The sequence below is a fragment of the Lissotriton helveticus genome, chromosome 8, assembly GCF_964261635.1.
Source record: "Lissotriton helveticus chromosome 8, aLisHel1.1, whole genome shotgun sequence".
NCBI lineage: Eukaryota > Metazoa > Chordata > Amphibia > Caudata > Salamandridae > Lissotriton > Lissotriton helveticus.
Genome location: NC_136069.1, coordinates 1238733272 through 1238749059, shown reverse-complemented (window position 1 = coordinate 1238749059; position 15788 = coordinate 1238733272). Strand labels below are relative to the sequence as shown.

The 15788-nt window shown below is 48.1% G+C and overlaps 1 protein-coding gene across 1 annotated transcript in view; it reads right to left on the bottom strand.

Moving 5' to 3' along the window:
* GTPBP6 (GTP binding protein 6) overlaps positions 1-15788 on the bottom strand; it is a 128330-nt gene that overhangs the window by 82298 nt on the left and 30244 nt on the right. The window contains exon 5 of the mRNA XM_078656170.1: positions 7846-7916. Coding sequence (XP_078512296.1) covers positions 7846-7916 — 71 coding nt within the window. The remainder of the gene's footprint in view (positions 1-7845; positions 7917-15788) is intronic.

Here is a 15788-nt window from a genome sequence, read left to right as displayed (position 1 = left end):
ATCCAACAGGACCGTAGTACGAAAGGTTATTAGTGACTGCCGTAAGGGCAGTCTCCGTACTTTGGTATCTCCTGAAACCATGTTGCGATCTATCCAAAAGGAGATGGTCCTTAAGATAGGTGCTGAGGTGAAGGTTGAGATAGGCCTTCAACTGCTTTGCAGGGGCGGGTAGCAGGGAAATGGGCCGAATGTTTTGCAGAACACCTGGGTCCAAAGCAGGTTTCTTCAGAAGCGGTTTCACGACCGCAGTCTTCCATGGGGAAGGATAAACTCCCTCCAAGATGGCACAATTCATAACCTCCATGAGAGGAGGAATGACCCTTCCCGACAGGTTTTCAGCACCTTAAGCGGACACGGGTCCAGTGGGGAATCCGAGTTGACGTTGTCTAGAAGCCGGTCCACAATCTCAGGTGACAACAGAGGAAAGGTAAGAAGACTTGGAGTCTGCTGACTAGGCAGACTCTCTCCTATCATAGTAGAGGAAAGGGTGATAGAACTAGTGCGAGAGTTTGCAGATTCCAAGGCGGCATAAATATCCAAAATTTTGGAATGAAAAAAGGTGGATATTTTATCACACAGATCCTGGGATCCCTCTATCGGGTCTACTACCTGAGGAGATGTTAAGGAATCAATGATCTTAAAAAGATCTCTAGAGGAATTGAAGGAAACAGTGACCTTTGAGAAATAAGCTCTTTTTTCCTCCATAATGGCTAATTTATATTCTTTTAAACATTGCTTATGCCGCTCTTTCTCGCTAGGCTCTAGGTGGACCCGCCACAACCGCTCCTGTTTTCGACATCCTTGTCTCAGCATTCCACGTCTGTCTGAGAACCAGGGAGCCGATGGACTTTTCCTCGCTGAATAATTTCTCTTAGGAGGGGCAAGGATGTCCATTGCTCCTATTAAGGTGCCAGAGAGCCCCAGGGCAGCCGAATTAGCGTCCGGCTGATCAGCGAGCTCCAGTTCATTCAGGAAGGGAGAGAGTACTTCATTATTTATAGGTTTGAAATTCCTTCTCATCTCCTGCTTCCTAAGAACAGAAGTAGGGACTACTGCCGCCTGAACGTACAGGTCAAACCACACAGCAAAATGAACGGACCAGGCTAGTGGGATGGGCTGCCCCACCTTCAGCCTGGGATCATTAGAGAAAACCCCATCAAGGGTGTTACCTGCCAGATGGGTGGGCCTTCCACCAGCTGAGCCAGACCGCAGAAACCCAGTGTTTCCAGAAAAACTTGAGTTTCCTTGCATGCCATATTCTCCAGGTGAAAGTTAAAGTCCCCCAGGAGAGTGATGTTAGATCTCTCAAGGAACGGCTCTATCAATTTGCTAATATCCTGACTGAAAGAGGATATAGGCCCCGGTTGCCTATAAAACAAAAGGCCAGAGAAGCATTCTGAAGGGAGGAAGTTATTCGAAAAGTAAAAGGCCTGATAGGAATCAGAAAGGGTAGAGAGGGTCTTGGTGTGACAAATGAGAGAGTCTTTGTACAGAATTCCCAGCCCTCCTCCTCGACGGCCTACTCTGTCCAATCTGGACAAAGCATAACCAGAGGGGATTGCATCAACCAGATCAGGCCCAGAGGTATCGGTGGCCCAGGTTTCGGTAACGAAAACCCAAGTAGGCTTTCTGGCTGAGACAAAGTCTCTAAAAGCGATATTATTTTTTACCATAGATCTGGCATTTATGAGAAACCCTTTAGCAACATTCAGATTAGGGGCGGACTTAATGACAGTAAGGTCGGTCAGATTCTTCAATTTGGGCTTCTCATTGGTGTCACAGCTTAGGCACCCTTGATATTTTCTATCTAAAAGGGCCTCAGGGTCACAAGTGTGATAGCAGACCTTGGCTGTTGGTCTAAGCTCTAACAGGACCTTTCTCGAATTACAAGCCTTACATGGGCAAAAATGACAGGCGGGGCAGCATCCCTGGCCCCTGGCACGGTCGTGGAGCGGACCGGCGCAGACGGGCTTACCTTTGGTGTGCCTTCGGCATGCTAGCAGCGCACACGCTGCGCGTTAGCGGCGCAAGCGCTGCGCGCGTCCGCTGCGCGATGAACCTGCCATGCGCATTAAGTAGGGAAAGCCCTGGACCGCTAACCCGTCTCGTGACTTTCCCCACCAACCAGGAAGTGACCTGTAATCTATGCCGGCGCCCTCCACAACAAGCGGGAAAACCCATGGTAGACTGGGGTGCTGGATAGTGAACAGATCAGGTAAGCAGGCGGAACACACGGTAGCAGTACAATATTAAAAGAAATAGCACCAATCATATGTAGTGCCAAAAGAAGCAACAACACACCCAAAGTTAAAATAGTACAATTCTACAATAAAAACGTTAAGAAATGCAAAGATTAATTTAATAAGGCAAACTATGGCGTGCAGCTATACAACTGCGTCAGTGACCCTAGGGCGGACGGATGAAGTGGTTCAATACAGCGTTGAGTGCCCAATGTTAGTCAATGGGGATCAGTCGGGTAGGAAAGACGCTGCATGTTTGGACTGGGTGGCCAGTCGGTCAGAAGCAACAGGGGGGCTCAGACCTCACGATGCTAGGGAACGTGGGGACACCTTGGGTCCACTTCCCTCAGGCCAGGGGCGACGGGTGCAGAGGTGTCTTGAGGCGTTGAGTTTATAACAGCCGAGTCACTCACAGTCGGGGGGCTGAATACAGAGGCTGCAGTCGAAGAGTCCCCTCCTGGCGAACCCAAGGTGGGCTTAGTCTCTGTAAGACAATGCCGGCAGCGTTGGCCCACTTCAGGTCAGTCTTGGCGCGATGGGTGCAGTGGTGCTAGCCAGTGTCGGGTTTACGCGGTCCAGAATCCTCACAGTTCTTGCAGGTGCCGGGGAACAGCTCTGCTGCTCCACAGGAGTTCCTTAGTCTTGGCAGAAGTGCTGGCAGTCCTCCCAGGCTTTAGGAAGCGCAGCAGTTTGCAGGGTGAGTCAACTTTGGCGCAACTGTCGGGAACATCGAACAGGCCAGCAGGGCTGGCGCCAAGTCAGTTGCATCTTCCACATTAGTTGCTTTTCGTGGCTCTTCAGTCCTTCTTCTTTTAGGTCGACAGGATCTGATTTCCTGGTGCCTGGGGCTCTCCTAATTAATCAATTTCGGGGCATTGGGAGAGTGTAGGGTGGTAACCAATGGGCTACTTACTCCTGGGGTCACTACACCCCCTATATGGCACTTCCTGTATGAATTGGGCATAACCCTGTCCCAGAGTTCCAAAGTTTGCCATCACAAAGATGGCAGACTTCTGATTATCGTATTCACTTCAGGTAGCCCACCTTAGTGGTGGAACTAGATTGAAGGAGAACACGCATTCTGACTAATAATTTTTCTGCCTGTCCAGCGGCATATGGGCCCTGGACATGGGGGAGTTGGCATCCTCTCCTGTGAGGGAAGCCAGATTTGCATATCAAAGGCAGTGGGCTCTTTGACGCTCCCTGGCTTTGATTGCTAATTCTCAGGTCATCCTGTTGGAGGAGGTGTAAGCACCCGCTGCCCGAGCATGCTTTGTTCCTGACCTCCTGAGAGCAAATGCCCTGGGGGTCAGAAACTCGTCTGTGGGGGCAGGATGGCTAAGACCAGTCAGCACACTGGTAGTTGGTAGGTTTTCATGGGCCACCTCTAAGGGCCCTCCGAGTGCATGTATAAATAAATCCATCAATTGAATCTGTGTGGGTTTATTAATACGCGATGTTTGATACAAAACATCTTCGGTGTCAGTGACGCCATGATGTAGCTGGGGAATTTGTTTTCACCAGTGTTCAGCACGTACTTAAAATGGCTTCCCTGGTCCCTTGTACTAGCAGCAATTGATCTGGTCAACGCAGGGGCATAACTGCTCAGGTAGATATGTCCACACATGCAGCACAGTGCACCCTACCTTAGGGCTGGAAATCTTGCTGTAAGGGTGATTGTGCCATGTCGTGTTTTCACTTTTGTCTGCACCAAGACATGCAGCCTGCAGTGGCATTCAATATGTGTTTGGTGAGGGGTCTCTTAAGGTGGCATAATACATGCTGCAGCCCTTAGGGACCCTCTTTGGAACCTTGCCCGAAGTACCTGGGGTACATTTACTAGGGACTTACAGGGGTGCAAAAGGTCTTGCCAACTGGGGGAACAATTATACAGTTTGGGGGAAATTATCTGGCACTGGGGACCTGGTTAGCAGGGACCTAGTGTACTTCCAGTCAAAATTACATCGAATACCATGCAAAAAATGGGGGTGAGCATGTCGAAAAAGGACACTTCCCTACACCACCTCAAAGTATTTATCACCTGAAGATGTGCAGGACAAAAAAGTAGAATCCAGAAGAGGCATAGGATGCTTTGATAGTGGTGATAATGGGGTTGTTTAATGAACAAATTGTTATGACAGAAGTGTAGCAGGAGACTGTGTCAAGGGGAATCACTATTGATGAATTTGTAGACATAAATATAAACCTGTTGTATAATATAAGACTGCCTGCCTGTTGTCTGAAGGGGTGTAGCAGATATGACAATGAAAAATTAACTAAGAACAATTAATTCAATGAACAAATATTGAAGACAGATTAAAAGTAGGTGTGCATGTGCACCCTACATCGCAATGTATGGGAACGGAGATGCTCATAAAGGTGAGTGTACTTTAGCAGGGTACTCAGTTGAGGAGGAACTGAGGACAAATCAGGGATCAGTTGGGGAGTATACACTCACAGAAAGGGAGGATTATGGGCGTTCTGTGGCTGCCTGGTCAGCCTTCCCCTATGCATGTGATCACAGTGTCAATGGCTCTTTCAAATTAGGTGCAATGTCTTGGTTCATGGTTGAGTGTTTCATCACACACACGTTAAAGTGTGCACTATCTGATCATGAGTGACTTTGGAGAGCTAACACAGTTATATTTAAAATCTAGGAAGGTGTTGTGTTTATCACAGGGATTGATCTCTTATAAGAGTTCCTTACTTCTGTAAACATTTCCGTATAGCTGGAGATTTTTGCTAGAAGCAGCTCCTACCTGCTTGGCAGAAGCTACTTCGGTAGAAAAGTTCTGCGACAGCATGTAAACTTTTTCAACATGGCCGAACTGCCATCATAAATGTGGGTGCATTAAATTAACCCTCTAATAGTGAGAGTATTTTAGAGTGTGATGATTAGGTTAATTTCTTAAGTGCCTAAGTCCTGGGAGTATGGGACAATGAACTGAAGAAAATGAAAGGGAATCAAGTTTAAGAGTTTTGAAAATGAAGATAAAAGATTTTTTTTTAATTCATATGGTTCATTGCCCACTGATGATAAAATGGGGAATGAGTATAACGAAAGAAATTAGTCAAGCCAATAAAGTGTATAAAGTTAATTTAGACTGTAAGCAAGGCCAAAGATCTTATTGCTTCATTCTTGGCCAATCGCCCTCAGACAGTCAAGATGGGTAAATTCACCTCCCAGACCTTCTCCCTCCCATGCGGAGTTCCACAAGGCTCCTCGCTAAGTCCGACGCTTTTTAATATCTATGTATCGGACTTGGCGAGGGTGATAAAATCGCATGGAATTGCACTTACAACGTACGCCGATGATACTCAACTAGTATTATCGGTGCACAATAATGGAACAGCTGTTGCAGCCAACTTCCAAGAGGGAATGAAGGCGATAAGCTCCTGGATGTCATCAAACTGTCTCAAACTAAACTCCGATAAAACGGAGGTGATGACATTCGGGAACTTGCATCCGGCATGGTCCCCACAGTGGTGGCCATCTCAGTTGGGTCCCCCCCCCTACCGGTAGTCAAGGTCCGCAATTTAGGAGTCACATTCGACAATAAGTTGACTTTCCTCCATCACGCCAATGCTGTGGTATCATCTGCCTTCTACACCCTGAAAAAAATAAAAAAACTACTCCCTTACTTACCTCAGTCCGCGGGCAAAACACTTATCAGCACCTTAGTGTTCTCAAGGACCGATTATTGTAATTCCCTTCTTCTGAACGCTCAGGAAAGGGTACTCAATAAACTCCAGATGGTGCAAAATGCCGCGGCTAGAACCCTACTATCCATCCCCAAATTCACCTCCACGTCCCCTTACATCAAAGAGTTACATTGGCTCCCTATTAGGAGCCGAATCAAATTTAAGGCTCTGTGTATAGCCTACAAAACTCTTAACAACTCCGGACCACAGTTCCTAAAAAAAGCCCTCTGCCCAGTGGAACAACTTAGGACCTTACGATCGTCCTCAGCCTACTTGTTGAAAGTCCCACGGACAAGAAAGGCCAGCTGGGGAGATAGATGTTTTACCATCGCTACTGCTAAACTGTGGAATACATTACCATTCCACATCAAAACGGCCCCTACGCTGCTCAAGTTCAGAAAGAGCCTTAAAACATGGTTGTTCTCTGCCTAATTCCCCACCTCATCTTAAGAAGTGAGTTCTGTAACGATAGCGCCGAGACACCCGTATGGGTATTTGCGCGCTTTAAAAATTGCACAAAATAAATAAAATAAAGATGACATGAGATTTTGATAGGGATATTTGATTCAGTTCATAAAACTTTATGTGGCTAGTTCAAAACAGCCTTAAAAGTACATGAAACGTGATAAAAAAACAGTATAGAACATATCCTAATAGCCGCATAAAAAAAGCAATATATAATTAAGCCTGTAAAGCACATTGAGATAATAAATGAACCATCATCACTATGTGACCATAACATGATTCTAAAATCACGGACCCACTAATACAAAACACTTTTCCTCAGGTTAATGGCCTTCAAGGTAAAAAGAGCAACATAAAACACACAAAGGGATCATTGAATCAAGCAAATGGTTCAGGGCGGCTTTACAAGATCTAATGTTCTGGGAAACAAGAACAGTTTTGAGATTAAAAAAAACCCATAAAATTCCAATAAAAATTACAAAACAACAGAAAGTGCATTGTGCTTTGGTTACTCCAACTGTCACATGGACAAAGGGTCGTATCTGAGAACAAGACTTCATGTTAGGAATGCCACTAAATGATGCACAATACCAAATCTGGGTCTTGTCAGAACAAAACTGTGCTGCATATTAGTGACACAAAATAAATAACTTCTACAACCCTCCTCTGGAGCGAGTGACATGTAGAGGGTGACTGACTATTTCATCCTTTCAAAGCCCATTCACCGTTCCAGTCTGTGGTGTAAAAAGGTTCCTTTAATAATCTTCTTAGAGAGTGTTAACAACACCTGGGTGCGATCTGGCCATATGGACAGTTTAAACAGTGTACTAAAATTAATTAATATAGGCTAGCCAAGGGATAGGAGAAACACTATCCAGAGTTAAGCAGTCTCAAATGAGTAATTTGGTAAAGCTGGTTTCATTTTTGCCCATAAAGAAAGCCATAGTAGAAAGGGTCTTGCCAATAGTATGTCCTCCAGATACCGTAGGCCAACATGCAATCACAGTTGAGGCAGAAGCAGGCAGACATAACTGTTTTAGAAAACTATTTTCAAAACACTGGTAGCCAGTTTTTAATCTGCTCTTTTGGAGGAAGACTGCATAAGGAAATGTTAGCTATAAGCTTGCTTAAAAAGGGGGATCTTAAATATCCCCAAATGTAATTTAACTTACAGTCAACAACCAATACCTCTAGAGTTTGTCTGACTTCTATCACCTGTTTATACCTGAGGACCACTAAATGATGTAATGAGGTTTTCCGTTTGTACTTGGAATACGCTCTTAGTGAGCATAGTTAGCATTAATGTTGACGTTCCGATATTCAAATGTCCAAACCAAATTCTGATGAGTATGACAGAAACTGATGACCCAGAAGTCACATTTGTGTCTCTTTCAGGTTTTTATTCACATTAATATTTAGCAGCCATGTTTTCACTTACCTGAACCCATTATGTACCTTGATCCACCACCTTGCTGATCCAGGTTGGCCAAGTCATTTCTCAGATTTGACCTACAAGGGTAACACCTCAGAATTAATAAGGATGCACCAGAAAGTTTCAATTGTAAACATTATTTCATTAAAGCATTAAAAACAGGTTTGACACAATGCTGTGCTCATTATGGCCTGCTTACTTTGGCACTGACTTGCTTTTCGTGGCAGTAGCCACAACAATACAAGCAGGTTCCCCTCTAAGGACTGTTAATTTAGAAATGTTTATGGGCATGTTAGACTATTCCCAGTTTTCTCTGTCCAATACCAAAGGTTTTACTCATATACACATTTGTATGGTAGATTGTCATAGGCACTGTTTTGTGAATTGGCCAAAACAAGAACAGAATGCTGTACATTGGAGTTGACGCTGAGAAAAAGGTGGCATAAGCCAGTATGCTAAGTTCTCAGTCTGGTGTTGAAAGCATTAATAACTTACAAAGCAGAGCAGCTCTCTTGTAGAACAACACCAAATTAAAAAGGTGGCAACTTTAGGGAATGATTTAAAAATGCTGAAAGAATGGTTAAGAAGATGGCATGCACCTCTGGAACTGAAATATCGATGAATGGGATGTGGGATGATCTTTAAAAGTTTACAAAACCAGAGAAGGAACTTAAGTTATATATTGAAGTGGATAAACAATGTAAATGTGGGGTGGGGCACAAGCTTGTTAACAAGTATACATTGGAAGAGTAACGTATAACTTGCACAACTGAACAAACAGTAACTCGAAGTCCATATTTAATACGATAAACTACAATAACAAATGACTGTAAGGACTTAGAAATCTTTGGTAATCACTAGCCACCAGAGACAACACAACAGACTGGCACCAGTAAGTGACAATCTCCATTATTAGCATCAGAGGGTGACAAGTGATACTTGTGGAAAACTAGAGAGCCTTTGATTATTGATTGGAAGTGCATGAGAAACATTGATGGCAGAGTTGAAAATGACAACTACTTCTGCTTCAGCATCTCCTTTGTCTAGGTCTGTACTGCTGGCGGTCACTGAAAAGCGTGGCTTTACATAGGTTCAATTGATATTTGGAAGTTGGTGGGGTAGGGAAAAAAGGGTGAGAGTCGACTGTCTCTCCTGTGAGGATGTAACCTGTCCTTGGCACTCCAATGATAGGTTATTGAGCCCACTGCTGACATACAGCTTAAATAGAGCAATCTTTAGGTATACCAGATTTAATGTCGCCTATAAGCCTGCTAATATAATGCATCGATACTCAGTGTGCACATAGTGTGTCTATCTATCAGTAAATTAATTCCCTGCTTATCTTTTTGGGCATGATTTCAGAGTAATGTTGCTCCTCATGCAATTTCATTATCATGAATCTTGCTAGTTGCTTGCAACAGAGCCCTGATTTCTCAAACCAGGCTGGATGTGTTAGGGGAGAGTTTCCCTGCAGATGACCCTAGTTGCAGAACAGGGACCATCATGGATAGAGCCAAAAAGAGCAAGGGGTTGTAATGACTTGTTTATAAACATGCTCATATCAGCAATCTTAATAGATGTAAATGAAATTCAAAAGCAGAGCGGAGTCATGATTAAATCCTTCCATTGTTCTTTCAGCCATACAGAACAGGTTCTTATATTACAGTTTGAAAGTGGACATCTGTAGAATCTCTATACCGTACAAGCTGGTAAGCAACTCTTCCAGTGTATACCTATAGTTCTCTGTTTTCGAAAAAGGCCTATGAAAAGTGGAGTGCTGGGAGACTTCCACTTTTCCCTCTTCCTTCATCAGCTTTCATTTTTACTTGTGAGGGTTAGTGAAATCAGGCGGAAATCATATTTCGTAATCTCTTTACCTTAATGCAGTCACCACAGTCAATCAGGATGGTAGCTTCTGTTAAAGGATGGCATTTTTTTCAAGCGCAGTACCAAAATAGATTTTGAGCTGTAGGTTAGGAAGGAGTAGTTTCTGTCCTGTAACTCCAGTTCTGTAGTAGGGGTATCTCTGTTATAGTCATAATCTAGTGAATAGTCCCGCCCATGTGCGTGGACCCCGGAGCAATCAAAAATAATCTCTTACAGTGTCAAAAAATGCAGAAATGCATAGACACTGAAGAGAGAATTTAAAGACAGATAATGCAGCCTAAAAAGGCAACACTGTCCAGTACTTCAACTAGAAATTCCACCAAAAAATCCACAAAACAGCAAAAGCCTGTACAGATTTCCATTGCTTCAACAGCAAACTCCCTCAGGAATGATAGAGAGAAGAACCTGGACAGACAAGCCCCATAGGCTGCCATTATGTGGCTCAAAACAGGATACTGTGCCTTTAAGAGAATCTTCCAGAACCTTCTCCCAGTATCCCAGAATGCATAGCAGGTCCAAGTTACTTTCAGTTCTTTTTGAAGGCGTAACACGCCAGACCTGTAGCATTCCGTACATGAATATCTCTCTCCACCGGGGAGGAGGGCGGGCGCTTATGACTATAACAGAGATACCCCTACTACAGAACTGGAGTTACAGGACAGAAACTACTCCTTCTGTAGTAGGGGATCTCTGTGTATAGTCATAATCTAATGAATAGAATGGCAAGCCCATCCCCACACCAAGCGGCGGTGGAGAAAGAAAAAAATAACGCCACTATTGTGCGAACAGATTCCGCAGCGAAGCCTGCCCAACCTGAGCGTCTGCCCTGGCATCAGCGTCCAGACAGCAATGCTTAGCAAAGGTATGGACCGACTTCCAAGTGGCCGCCTTGCAGATCTCTGCAATGGGAACATTACGAAGCATAGCTGTCGTGGCAGCTTTGCCACTGGTGGAATGAGCCTTAGGTTTGCCCCCTAAGGTCTTATTAGCTTTGTAGTAACACAATTGAATGCAGGACACAATCCACCTAGAGATGGACTGTTTAGAGGTAGCAAGACCTGTCCTGACTGATCCATAATTGATGAACAATTGGTCTGACCTACGAATATCTTTGGTCTTATCCAGATAAAACTTCAGCACCCTCCTCACATCCAGGGAATGTAAAGACCTTTCCGCTGGAGATGAAGGATTCTGAAAGAACGTAGGTAAAGTTATAGTCTGGTTGATATGAAAATCAGAAATAACCTTGGGAAGAAACTTAGGGTGAGTACGCATAACAACCTTAGCAGCATGAAATACAGTATAAGGTTCTTGGCAACACAACGCCTGAATTTCACTCACCCTGCGGGCCGATGTAATGGCCACAAGGAACGCCGCCTTCCAGGACAGGTGCTGCAACGAAGCCTTGTGAATGGGTTCAAAAGGCTCCTTCATCAATCTGGACAGCACCACATTCAAGTCCCACGAAGGCGAAGGAAGCCTGACAGGAATACTTTCTTCAAGCCTTCCACAAAATCTTTGATCACAGGGATCTGGAAGAAGGAAGTCTGTGAAGGGCATTTCCTGTAGGCAGTCAAAGCAGCCAGATGCACCTTAATCGAATGGACATTAAGGCCCGACTGCGCCAGATGTAGTAGATATGGAAGGATGACATCTTCCTTGCATGTCGTAGGGACAGAGGGGCTCATTAGGATTGCGATTTTTCCTCATCCTCTGGGCCGGCGGAATCCACCGCCGGCCCGGAGGATGCGGAAAAACCGCAGCGGACCCACCAAAGACCCACCGCCACATTAGGATGGCTGGTGGGTCCTGGTTTCCGTCCGCAGCTTTTCCGCCGCGGTTGGCTTACAACCGCGGCGGAAAAGCTGTAATATGGTGACGGTGTCTCTCAGACACCGTCCACCATATTAGGATGCACAGAAAGAAATGCTTTTACACGGTGGATATTCCGCCGTGTAAAAGCATACGGTGCTTCACTGCGGGGGCCCGTTGCGGGCCCCCTGGGTGAAGGGGGGGTGGGGGGTGCACATGGGGGGTACCTATGGTACCCCCCTGCATATGTATGCAGCAAGCGGCAGGCACCGCGCGGTGCCTGCTGCTTGCTGCATACATATGCAATGTATGCTTTTTTAACATTGCGGCGGGTGCAGCTTGAAGCAGCACCCGCCGCAATGTTAAATATCCAGGATGTGACTGCCAGGGTGGCGGTCACATCCTAATTTGCATGGAGGGACCGCCGCAGCCCATGCGGACAGTCCCTCCTACTCTAGGGTGGCGGACGGACGCAAGTCCGTCCGCCATCCTAATGAGCCCCATAGTTCTTAGACTTGCACCAGATGCAAAACCTCTTCCACTTGTAAGCATAAGAAGTCCTAGTGGAAGGTCGCTTAGCCTCCTTCAGTATGTCCATACAATCCTCTGGGAGATTCAGATGGCCATATTGCACTATTTCAGGAGCCATGCCGCCAAACTCAAAGACGAGAGGTTGGGGTGCACCATCCGCCCCCCGAACTTCGTGAGAAGGTCCGGCCTGCACGGCAGCTTCATTTGAGGAAGGAGAGACCGGTGAAGCAGGTCCGTGAACCACCACTGTCTGGGCCATTCCGGGGCAATCAGAATCATTCTCGCCCTGGATTGGGACAGCTTGATGAGAACCGCCGGAATCAGGGGAATTGGTGGAAAAGCGTACAGAAAGCTGTTCGACCAGTTGATCCATAACGCGTTCCCCAGCGTCCCCGGCTGGTAGTACCTGGAGGCGAAGCCTCGGCATTTTCTGTTTTCGGCGGTGGCGAACAGATCTACGTCTGGAATCCCCCACCTTGCGAAGACTTCTCCTAGTACTTCGTCGTTTATGACCCATTCGTGGTTTTCCTGAATCAGTCTACTCAGCTCGTCTGCCTGAACATTCTGCACACCTGGCAGATGGGTGGCCGTTATCGACAGTCCTCGAGCCAGAAGCCAGTGCCAGATCGCGTGCGCCTCCTGCGACAGAGTGCGCGATCTCGAGCCCCCCTGCTTGTTGAGGTAATACATCGTTGTCGTGTTGTCCGTCTGAACAAGCAGAGAGTTGGTCTGAAAGGACGGGTGAAAGGCCTTCAGTGCCAAGTGGACAGCTCTGAGTTCCAGGAAATTGATGTGGTACGTGGACTCCGTCGGGGACCACGCCCCTTGAATCTGTAGGTCTCCGGAGTGCGCTGCCCAGCCTTGGAGAGACGCATCCGTCACGATAGTCTGTGTGGGAATGTCCTTGTGGAAGGGAACCCCTCTGAGGAGATTCTCCTTCGAGCACCACCACTTCAGAGACTGAAGAGCATGTAGAGACAGTCGTATCTTGTCATCCCAAGATCCTCTCCTCTGGTCCCACTGATCCTCCAAGCACTCCTGCAGCGGTCTCATGTGCAGCCGCGCATGTGGCGTCAGGAAGATACACGAGGCCATCGATCCCAGCAGAGAAGACACCGTCCTCACTGTCGTGGATGGAGTGGACATGAGAGCCTGAGCCTTCCGAAGGAGTGATAAACGTCGCTCTTCCGAAGGAGACACGCTTGCTGACAGCGTATCGATGGAGGCTCCCAAGTACTGGATGCACTGGACCGGAGTCGGGACAGACTTGGACATGTTGATGTGCAACCCCAGCTTGTTCAAGAGAACGCACGTCTTCTGGAAGTGTGCTTGAGTTTCAGAGAAGGAGGAGGCCTTGATCAACCAATCGTCCAGGTACGGGTAGACAAACACCTTGTTCTTCCTCAGGTGTGCCGCTACCACTGCCATGCATTTCGAGAATGTCCTGGGTGCAGACTTCAGCCCGAAGGGAAGCACCGTGTACTGATAGTGATTGGTGCCGACTTGAAAGCGCAGAAACTTCCTGTGTTTGCATGCAATGGGCACATGGAAGTATGCATCCTGTAGATCTATGGCACACATCCAATCTCCTCGTTGCAGCTGAGGATAGATCTGATGCAACGACAGCATGCGAAACTTTTCTCTGCGAATCCACTTGTTTGCCTGTCGCAAGTCCAGAATGGGCCTGAACTCGTTCTTGTCCTTCTTGCGGACTAGAAAGAACCGAGAGTAAAGACCTCTTCCTCTTTGAGACAGAGGCACGTCTTCTATCGCCCTTTTCCTTAGCAGGATGTCTGCCTCCGCCTGGAGCTCGCGCAGTTGGTACTGCGAGCTGACCGGAGGGATCGATGGAGGCGGGCTGACGAACCGAAGACTGTATCCATTGCAAACAATATTCAGCACCCACTTGTCCTGAGTAATTTTTCTCCACTCTGCCAGAAAAAATTGAACGCTTCCCCCCCACCGGAGCGGGTAACGGACGAAGGGGAAGTAACCGCTCAGGGTCGTGACCCGGCCGGGCCCTTGGTCGCGGTAGAGGACTGCTGAGCCCCTCTACCCCTCTGACGCTTCTGGAAGGGTCTTCTGTATTGCTGCTGTTGTGGCTGCTGCTGATGTTGCCCAGAAGACTGTCCCCTTACTCGACCCTGCGACCCGAACCGTCGTTGGAACTGGCGGTAGGGTTTCTTTTCCTTGGGCTTCTCCAAGCCCACCGCCGTCAGGGTCTCAGCCTCGGCCTTCATCCTGGCCATTTCGTCATCCGCGTGTTTCCCGAAGAGGGTGTCTCCGGAAAACGGCAGATTCGCCACACGCTGTTGCGCTTCAGGCTTAAGCGACGTCAACCGGAGCCAAGCATGGTGTCTCTGGTTAATACCGTGGCAGTATCCATGCGGGCCAGCAGGGAGATATCTGCCGCGGCGCTGATGGCCTGGTTAGAGACCAGCATACCTTCCTGGACGATCTCCATGAAGTCCTCTCTGCGGTCGCGCGGAACGAGGTCCGCAAACTGTTCCATGGAGTCCCACAGTGCACGGTCGTATCGTCCCAACAACGCCGAGTCACTGGAGGCCTTCATCGTTGTGGAGGACGTCCCACACGCCTTCCGTCCAGCAGAGTCAATCCAGCGGCTCTCCTTATCCGGAGGCACAGTGGATGCAGGGGAGGTGGCATGGAGCTTCCGAGCCGCCGTCACAATCACCGAATCCGGTGCCGGGTCCTTTCTCAAGAAAGCCGGGTCCGACTCTGGAGCTCTGGATTTCTTGACGAGCCTGGAAGGTGCAGACTTCACCACCGCCGGCGTAAGGAAGAGCTGTTCAGCCGGCTCAAGGAGTCCTGGCACCAAAGGCAGTAGGGGGCGAGACAGGTGTTTCTTATGCAATGTCTCAAAGATCACAGAAGTTGAGGGCGTAGGAGCTGTAACCTTGATCCCCAACTTCGCCGCCCCACGCAGGAGAACCTCCTGGAACGTGCCAATGTCATCTATCGGGACACCCTAGTCTCCGGTGAATCTGACAACGTAGGTGAGTAGGAACGGGTCCCAGAGGCAGAACGGGACCTGGACCTATGCCTCCTATGGCGATGCCTGGATCTCGAGGAAGATCCGCGTCCACTCCTAGATCTGTCCCTTCTCCCCAAGCGAGACCTCGATCTCTTGGGTCTGGGACGCTCCGTCGGCCTCCCCGGTTCGGACGCCTTAGGCTTCGGAAGAACCTTCGACTTAGGAGTCTTCTTCGGAGGCGTCGGGTACTTGGGCATCGACACCGATCTCGGTGGAACCGGGGGAGGAGGAGTAACCGGAACCGGGGCCTGCGGAGCCGGCAGAGGAGGCAATGGAGGAGGGGTCGGAGCCCTCGGAGGTGGACCCCTAGGTAAAGGAGGCAGAGAAGGAGGAGCAGCAGGCTTCTTCGGGGTATACACCTCGGAATACGCCGTTCCCGGCGAGCCATCATCCTGTCCTGACTGCGGGGAGCCCCCCACAGTCCTGGGCCTGTCCTTACGACCTCCTGACGTCGAAGATCGGTGCCCAGACGTCGACTGCGGGTCCTTCGACGTCGAGCGGCCCTTCGGCGTCGACCGTTTCACACTCCTCGACGTCGACCGGTGTCTATGCCGCGACGTCGACCCCGACCATATGGACGAACCTCGAAATCTCGACGACGGGCGATGGCGCCTCGACGGCGACCTCGACCTCCTCGACGACGACCTCTTCGATCGCCTCGACG